The sequence below is a fragment of the Mobula hypostoma genome, chromosome 24 (assembly GCF_963921235.1).
Source record: "Mobula hypostoma chromosome 24, sMobHyp1.1, whole genome shotgun sequence".
Taxonomy (NCBI): Eukaryota; Metazoa; Chordata; class Chondrichthyes; order Myliobatiformes; family Myliobatidae; genus Mobula; species Mobula hypostoma.
In genome coordinates, this window is record NC_086120.1 from 9,096,504 (window position 1) to 9,105,651 (window position 9,148).

Below are 9,148 nucleotides of genomic sequence, written 5' to 3' on the forward strand. Positions count from 1 at the left end.
ACATTTCGGGCCGAGACCCTACAACAGCCTGCACTGTCCTGCTCTGTTGTCACTGGAGGTGTGAGGGGCATCTGTGGACCGAAGGAAGGAATCAGGGAAATGAAGGCAGAGTTTGGGAAATGTCAGACAATGAATGACCTTTTCATTCGCAAATTGTTTTTTACAGATCAGTCAGTTGCTAACAATGTCGCCGCCTCAACCCGATGGAATGTGACAGCATATGGGAGGGTTTCCGACCCCCGCTCTGGTTGGTCAGTGTCAGTCACCCTGATTTGCATTGATTTCCTCCCCGGTGTGAATGGCTCTATAACTGGGCTCAATTGGCAGCGGCGGCCAGTCAGTCACAGATCCACCGACAGACAGGAGGCAGGAAGCTGACGGGCAGTAACGATGCGGACGCTGTGCTTTTTCTGGTCTCTGGCAGTGTGGCTGGGCTGTAAGTACAGGCAGTGGTTGCTGAGGTGGGTCTTGGGGTCACATTAAAGAGTCAATAGTTAAAGTTGAATTCCTGATTTTTCACAGCTGGAGAGTCCCAGACTCTGACTCAGCCTCCGACCGTGTCGCTGAGTCCAGGAGCCACGGCCACGCTGAGTTGTGACATCGGATCAAAGGCTAGCTATGTTGTTGGTTGGTACAAGCAGACACCGGGAACAGTTCCACAATGGATCCTGTACTACCATCAATCGCACAGCGCCCCGACCTACGGCCCTGGGTTTAGCAGCGACCGTTTCACGTCGACATCCAACAGCGCCGGCACCGTTTACCAGTTGATCATAAAAAACGTGGAGACGAATGACGCTGCCGTCTATTACTGCGCAACGTGGTTTTCATCGGGCAGTAGCTACGGGGTGTTCGGCCCAGGGACCAAGCTCTTTGTTACAGGTAAGTGCCCGATAAATCTCTCCTGCGGTGACCACGGCATAAATACGGTCACCCTCAATTAAGAAGTTATAAGTTATAATTTTCTAGCGAATTTTACAATGAAAATGTTGATTTACAATCTAATCCTGTTCGTGTCCAGCGTCAGTTTTACTCGATAGAGTTGGGCTCGGTGAACTGTTTCTGTATTTTAATGAAGCATTTCTCTTTTCGATTGTATTTTCGGACAAACCATGATTCTTACAAACTTTCTGTTCAGTTGTGTTACTTCTGCTCTAGTTTTAGTTTGTCTGTTTTTGTGTTGGTTTAATTGGAACGAACGTGAAGGGATCTATCTTCCTTAAGTGGGGCCAAAGTTGTCAGTGGGGACAAGGCATTGCCGGCCGTAGACAGCCCACAGTTGGCAACGCAGTAGAACGACAAGTTTCAAGTTATTAATTCGAATTTTCCAGCGAAACGTCCTACCCTCCCAGTGAGGGTGGAACTCTCCTCCAGCAGCCATCCCTTAAAAGACCCTCTCCCACTGCCCAGTCCTTGCCTTCTCTCTCCTTTCACCGATTCACGTGAGAGCTGCTCCTTCCTTGGAACACACATAAAAGTTGCTGGTGAATGCAGCAGGCCGGGCAGCATCTGTAGGAAGAGGTACAGTCGCCTTTTCGGGCCGAGACCCTTCGTCAGGACTAACTGACCCTTCGTCAGGACTAACTGAAAGAAGAGCTAGTAAGAGATTTGAAAGTGGGAGGGGGAGGGAGAGATCCGAAATGATAGGAGAAGACAGGAGGGGGAGGGATGAAGCCAAGAGCTGGACAGTTGATGGGCAAAAGGGATATGAGAGGTTCCCATGGGACAGGAGGCCCAGAGAGAAGGAAAAGTGGGAGGGGGGGGAAGGCCCAGAGGATGGGCAAGGGTATAGTGAGGGACAGAGAGTGAAAAAGGAGAGAGAGAAAGAATGTGTGTATATAAATAAATAACAGATGGGGTACGAGGAGGAGGTGGGGCATTAGGAACCTGTTGGTCCTGGCTTTTATGCTGAGGTACTGTTTCCCGGATGGTAGCAGCTGGAACAGTTTGTGGTTGGGTTGACTTGGGACCCTGGTGATCCTTCGACCCCTTTTTATACACCTGTCTTTATAAATGTCCCGCAGAGTGGGAAGTTCACATCTGCAGATGTGCTGGGCTGTCCGCACCACTCTCTGCAGAGTCCTGCAATTGAGGAAAGTACAGTTCCCTACCAGGCAGTGATGCGGCCAGTCGGGAAGCTCTCAAATGTGCCCCTGTAGAAAGTTCCAAGGATTTGGGGTGGGGGGGGGGCATACCAAACTTCTTCAACCGCATGAGGTGAAAGAGGCGGTGTTGTTAGAATTCTTTGAGGAAATAACAAGCAGAATAGACAAAGGAGAATTGGTGAATGTTGTGTACTTGAATTTTAAAATGGCCTTTGACAATGTGCTGCACATCAGGCTACTTAACGAGATAAGTACTGCTCATCGATCCCGGTCACTACACCGACTGTGGCCGGTGCTCCGACTCTGCGGAGAATCCAGCCTCCCGCCCCCATGTGAGTGGGAGCCGAATCGTTCGACATTATCACAGATCACAGAGCGGTCTACATTGACCCGCTCCATGGAGCTCAGGACCGCGCATTTAGTGCCCTCGCCCACTGGGGCAGAGCAGATTGTAACATATATATTCTCATTAATGATGGGTGGGAGGGCCGGAGGGAAGAGGAGGAATGTGTCACTGATGGCATCGAGAGTGGGCACATTAAACTATTCTGGGGCGCTTTGATGCCAGTGTGTCTCTCAACTGCGGGAATGACTCAGAGACTAACAGCCTCACCGGTTGCAGTAGATTTCTAGTTTTTCCGTGTTGACCTTCATGCACCGTCCTCCATCGGCACCGTCTTGACCCTTGGTGAGAGTCTGGGCTCAACTCAATGAAGTTGAAACATTTTAATCACGCTGTGTCAAACTGTGAAATGATGAGAGCTCTTCTACGACTTGAAACACGTTTTCTCTTGTTCCCGTTGCAGATCGGCAGCTCCCAGACCCGTCAGTGGAACTACTTGGGCCGTCAGCCGAGGAGATCTCCGCTAAAGGATCGGGCACCTTAGTTTGCCTGGTCAGTAAATTGTCGATCGGCTTCCCTGTCGTCAGCTGGACAGTGAACGACAGTCCGACGAGCAGTGAGGTGCAAACCAGCGGGGTGACTCAGAACGCGGACAAAACCTTCAGTCTCAGCAGCTACCTGACGGTGCCCGGCGCAGACTGGAGCAGTGGGAAGAGGTACTCCTGCTCAGTTCAACAAGGAGCAGCCTCGACAATATCCGCAACAGTCACACAGTCCAGCTGTTAAACAGAGCGCGGCTTCGGCCTTGTTTGTTCCCGATTAACGGGAGATCATAGCCTTGTATCTTTCACCTCTACCTCTCTCACTCGCTCTTCACTGTACTTCCCTTCTGTTCCGCTCTCTGTAGTTTCCACTGTGGTGGTGGAATATTTGTACCCGAGGCTGATTTTGATCTTGTTCCGACTGAGAGGCTGCACGGTGTTAAAGCGGACAATTACTTGTCTTCTGGAAATTTCAGGCGGTATTTGGTTTTCTCTTGCATCAGTGTTGGATTAATTGGAATGATTAATAAATATTTTTGTGATTCGTTATCATGATCAGACTGACCGACGGTAATTAATTACCAATAAATATGATCAGTGCAGGAACGATCCCTGTGTGTGCGTTTCGTCATCTCTCGTGTTATTTTTCCCAATTCTGGCACTGAGTGGAAGGAGATTCAACTCTCGGCTCTGGTTCGTGACCTGGCTTGGTGAAGTTTGGGAAATCCGTACGGCAGCCTTGGTCACCGAATATCAGCAAAGAAGGGAAGAAAGTTCCATTGCTGAGAATCGGGGACAGGGTGGTGGGTTGACTGTAAGGCTGCGATGTAAAACTAGAACGAAACAGTTGGTTTTGGGAAGGGTTAATACAGGAAATGAACATAATCGTGGCTGCAAATTTCCAGGCTCCTGGGCAGCATTGGTGGAAAGAGGAATAAATTGTATTTACGTTCTGAGCTAATGAGGTTTCGCCAGAAGTGACCAATATTGACACAAACTGGAAAGTCTGGCTATCTGAAATGGTTGGGTCACAAGGGATGAAGATTGCCCAGTCAGAAGTTTAAACCCCATTAGTGCCCCTCAGTTCTCAAACATGCCGTCAAGTCCTGGTAACACTAAAATCAATAGATATCATGAGGAAAATATATCAGTTATTTGAATCATATCTCACCTGAACAAGGTGTTGTGGTTATTGTACATCAAACATCGCAGTCCCAGGATATCAATGCAGCATTTCCTGATGCTGTTCATCCCACCTGCTGCTTCATCAATAACCATAGGAGACAGACTCGTTGAATTAGATCACTTGGCCCATCGAGTCTGTCCTGCCATTGTTGATTAATTATCCTTCTCAACGCCATTTGCCTGTCTTCTCCCTGTACACTTCCATGCACTTACACATCAAGAAGCTATCAATCTCTGCTTTAAATATACCCGTTGACATGGACTCCACAGTGTCTTGAGTAATGAATTTCACATGTTCACCTCTCTCTGGCTAAATAAATTCCTCAACTCTGTTTTAAAGTGACATCCTTGTAATCTGAGGCTCTGCCCTCTGGTCCTAGATTCTCCCTCTATTGGAAACATCCTCTTCACGTCCACTCTACTCGGCTTTTCAATATTCAACAGGTTTCAATGGGATTACAACACCCCCCCACCCCTATTCCTCAAAACTCCAGCAAGTACAGGTCCAGACCCATGAAACTCAACACGTATGTTAACCCTTTCATTCCAGAGATCACTCTCATGAACCTTCTCTCCAATGACAGCATATAAAATTCCAGATAAGGGACCCCAAACTGCTCACAATATTCCTCATGCAGTATGACCAATGCCTTATAAAGCCCCAGCATTACAACCTATAACTTTATCTTTTGTGATTCCTGCTCTAAGACCCCCAGGTCTCTTTGCATGTTTAATTTCTGAAATTGTTCCCCATTAAGAAAATAGTCCACAGAAGTGTATGACCACATACATCCCTAAACTGTATTCCATCTGTCACTTCTTTGCCAATTTTCCTAATCTGTCCAAGTCCTTCTCCATACTATCTGCATCCTCAACACCAGCTGCTCCTCCACCTACGTTTGTATCATCCACAAACTTGGCTGTAAAACTATCAATTTCATCATCTAAATTATTGACATATAACGTGAGAAGATGTGGTCCCAACACTGACTCCTGTGGAACACCACTAGTCAACAGCAGCCAACCACTAAAGGTCCCCTTTATTCTCCCTTTTTGTTGCCTGCCAGTCAACCAATCTACTGTCCACGCTTGTATCTGTCCTGTAATACTATGGGATCTTATCTTGTTTATCAGCCTCATGTGTGGCACCTTCTGAAAATCCAAGTGAAGAACCTACCCTTACTCTCTTTTGTCCATCCTACCTGCTATTTCCTCAAAGAATTCAAACAGATTTCACAGGCATGATTTCCCTTTTGGGAAACCATGCTGACTTTGGTCTATTTAATCAAGTGTCTCCAAGTACCCAAAATTCATATTTAATAATGGACTGTAACATCTTCCCAACCTCTAAAGTCAGATTAACTGGCCTACAATTTCCTGTTTTTTGCATCCTGCCTTTCTTAAGGAGTGGAGTAACATTTGTAATTTTCCGGTCTTCCAAAACCATTACATTTCTAATGATTCTTGAAGGATCACTACTAATGCCTCAACTCAATGATCTTCTCAACTACCTCCTTCAGAAACCTGGGTTGTAGTCCATCTGGTCCAGGTGTCTTATCATTCAAGTCCAGGTAGCTTATTTGAATACGGTACTCTGTGTTTCTGTTGAAAGGGGTACTGGTGAGATCTCATCCGCTGTACTGAAAATACTCTTCGCAGTTTCTTTCACATTTGCCTGTTTTTAATGAGTCCAAGTTGCTAGCTCGACGCTCAATGCAGCACGGATGTAAAGTGTGCAAGGAGCCGGCTGGATTCAAACCAGAGACCACTCACCTTGAAGTCCGGTACAGATGCCACTACATCACCAGCTGGCTAGCTGGAAGCAGAAGCACTCATTTCTCCCCTTTTACTGGATTCAGTACTCTGATGTATAGGTCATCTTGTGAGGGAAAGTGAGACCTGTATCCACCAGAATTTTTAAGGCTGAAAAGGAAATAGGATCATCATTTCTGGAGGGATCTCAGCTGGGTGACTATGGACAGGATGTTTCCTCGTGTAGGAGCATCTAGAACAACGTGTTAGTGTTTAAAAATTCAGGGGCTGGCTATTTAGGACAGATGTGAATTAATGTTTGCTTCTCTCTCAGAGAACCACAAACCTTGCGATCTCATTTTCTCCGAGGCTGTGGAAACAGAATCAAATCACATTGTAAAATCAGTAAGAAGGTGAAAAATTATTGGAACATGGAGTAATGGGGCTGTACTTTTCCAGCAAGATCAGCCAAAATGTGATTGAATGGCAAAGCAGGTTTAAAGGGCTGAACAATCTACTTCCTCTCCTAAGTCATTGTTCATAAGGAAATCTACCTACTTGCTTTCATGACACATCACTGAATGTAAGAACTCACCTTACTGAGCAACACTGGACCTCACTTCAAAATAGCCATCCCTTGGACCATTCTGATCCATTCTATCTATTGTTCCATAGATAGACAGCTCAATGCCAGCTCAGGTCTGATTGGCAGTAGTGTGTAAAATCTTCCTTCCATCACAAGGAAAAGAATCCGATCACTCCATCTTTAGTGAGTTGTCAGGAGCTGTCCAACTGATTTAATAACTACAGTACTGAATCCAAGTCAAGCAGCATCATCATCTGGAGGAAGGGTTTTCCTTTCTGAGTGCTCCCTCATTCATTGTGTTGAGTGGGATGCCAGGTTTGATTTCCCACAACACAGGCATTGCAGCCGAAGGTTCCTGAGAAAAAAAGCATATTCACCAAATAACCATGATGCAATGGTTAAGACCCATCAATCCCATCAGAGAAATCTCACACCAACTTCTTCTCAGTTTGTGATATCTCAGCACCTATACAGGAGAAAAATAATTATCATTTGTCATAATTTTACACTCAAAAGATGTCACTCATCAAATATTACAGCAGAAACTGTGGAATTGTTATTTAGGAAAACACCTGATGAGGCCATTCAGCCCATTGGGTCCATACAACCTCCCAATAGAGTAACCCCATTGATACCAGTTCCATTTTACTCACACATGCCATCAAACACCCTTTGATTGTTTTGTTGCTTCATTACAATAAGGTACTGTACCATATCTGCACTGTACAAGGAAAACAGAACATCAGTAGGAAACTCAGGTCACAGAGAGAACATTTAAATTTCACATAGTCAAGCTCAGAACCAAATCCAGATCGCTGAAGCTGTGAGATATCAGGACTGTCTGACATGTCTCTCAGGCTACCTAAGCATCCTAGTGTCTAAATTCCCAATGCAAGGCCCACTTCTTACATCGGAAGTAAATGGGAATAAGGCGGAACTTGGCAAGTCCTGGGACCGTTGAGTTCAGTTTTACTCTGTGCTATTTTGCCAAAAGCATTTGCAGTCCACACTATGATCTGATCAATTGTGGGATAACGATTGGACAGTCAGTGAGGCAGAGGAATAACAGCAGATTTATTCTACCCCACTCTGGAGAGAACTGCTGAAGGACAGATTAAACAGCTGATTATAATATCGATGGCACTGCAGGTACTGAAATACAGCATGTTACAGTGTCTGAGCCTGGATGGAATCCGTATAAATGAGTTGAGATTGAGATTCACTGCAAGTCTTCTTCAGCAGGGTCATTAATACAAATGACTTGCACCATCACAAAGATCAAGAGAGACCAGCACTTGGGAACAAGACGAGCTGGATTCCACTTCCTCACCCCAATGTCACACATTATCCTGAATAGTTTCTTTGTCATCTCTGCTATGAATACTGGAACCTCCAGCCCAATATCACTGCAGATGTACTGTATATGCATGATACACATTTTGGACAGTTGAGAAAGCAGCCCATCAGGAATACCTTCTCCTAATGAAGAAGGGCAACAAATTTTGTCCTTGCCAGCAATATATTCAATTTGATGCAATTGAGAACCCCATCAGGATCCATTGATTGATTGCCCATCTGTACTTGCCCTAATTTGATACCTTGTCTCCAATTTAAAATTCTCATTATTTGTGTCGTGTGCCTCTATCCCTATTTCTCTGTCTCCTCTTTTAGCTTTCTGCTTGTAAGTTTACAGTACATTTTCCATACCCCCAACTGTCTTGATGTCAAAACAACCAAATTTTCATAATTCTCTGATAAATCTGTTGTCATTCATTTCATCTCCCTGCCTCTGTTTTTTTTTATATAAGTCCTATGCTTTGATATTCCAAATGTTCCTTCTGAAGCTTGGTATACGTTCTGACTGACTACAGATCTATTTGATTACAAAAAGGAAAATTCTGAAAACCAGTTCCTGGTGGGGTCTATAATTTGCTTTTAGCCCCTTGATTTCCTCCTTTTGGAGGAAAGTTTATTTAAAGGATTAAAGTAACATGTCACAAAGCAATTTTGTGCTGTAAGGATATTCAGGATGTCAGAGTCTGGTGGAAAGTAATGAAATAATTAACTCCAGTGGGGCAATTCTCCTAAATGAAGCTCCAGCACTCTGCATCATTGACATTCGTTAATGATCACCCACTGGATAATGCAAACCCAGGTCATTAATCTCTGAATCCATAGTATCTCAAATAGAAAAGAAATGGAGATATTTAGATTCTGTGAAGATAGGAAAGGAACAGAAATAATACATATTTGCCTCTGCTAGCAACTCTGGCAGTACATTCTAGGCATTCACCATTTTTTGTGGAAGCATATGCCCTGCAAATCTCCATTCAACTTAGCCCCCTCAACTTAAATGAATGCCCTCGAGTATCTGATACTTTACCATGGGAAAATATACCAGATTTATCCAATCGCTCCTTATCTCACCTGTCCTCAACTTTATGCAGCATCCTGGTAAACCTCTTCTGTACCCTCTCTAAAGCCTCCCCATCCTTCCCATATTGGGATGACCAGAACTGAATGCAATAAATAGGGCAATGGATTCAAGGGAGATGTATGTCATTGATGACAGCCATAAATGAGTGGATAGACTTACATAACAAAATATGTCTATGCAATAATCATTCAATGAGAT

The 9,148-nt window shown here is 44.7% G+C and overlaps 1 protein-coding gene across 1 annotated transcript; it reads left to right on the forward strand.

Moving 5' to 3' along the window:
• Positions 1–328: 328 nt before the first annotated feature.
• LOC134337209 (immunoglobulin lambda-1 light chain-like) lies at positions 329–3,593 on the forward strand. The gene is made up of 3 exons (XM_063032036.1): positions 329–436; positions 523–882; positions 2,912–3,593. Exons 1-3 carry the CDS (start codon positions 391–393, stop codon positions 3,232–3,234), a joined length of 729 nt encoding a protein of 242 aa, XP_062888106.1. The 5' UTR covers positions 329–390; the 3' UTR covers positions 3,235–3,593.
• Positions 3,594–9,148: the final 5,555 nt, after the last annotated feature.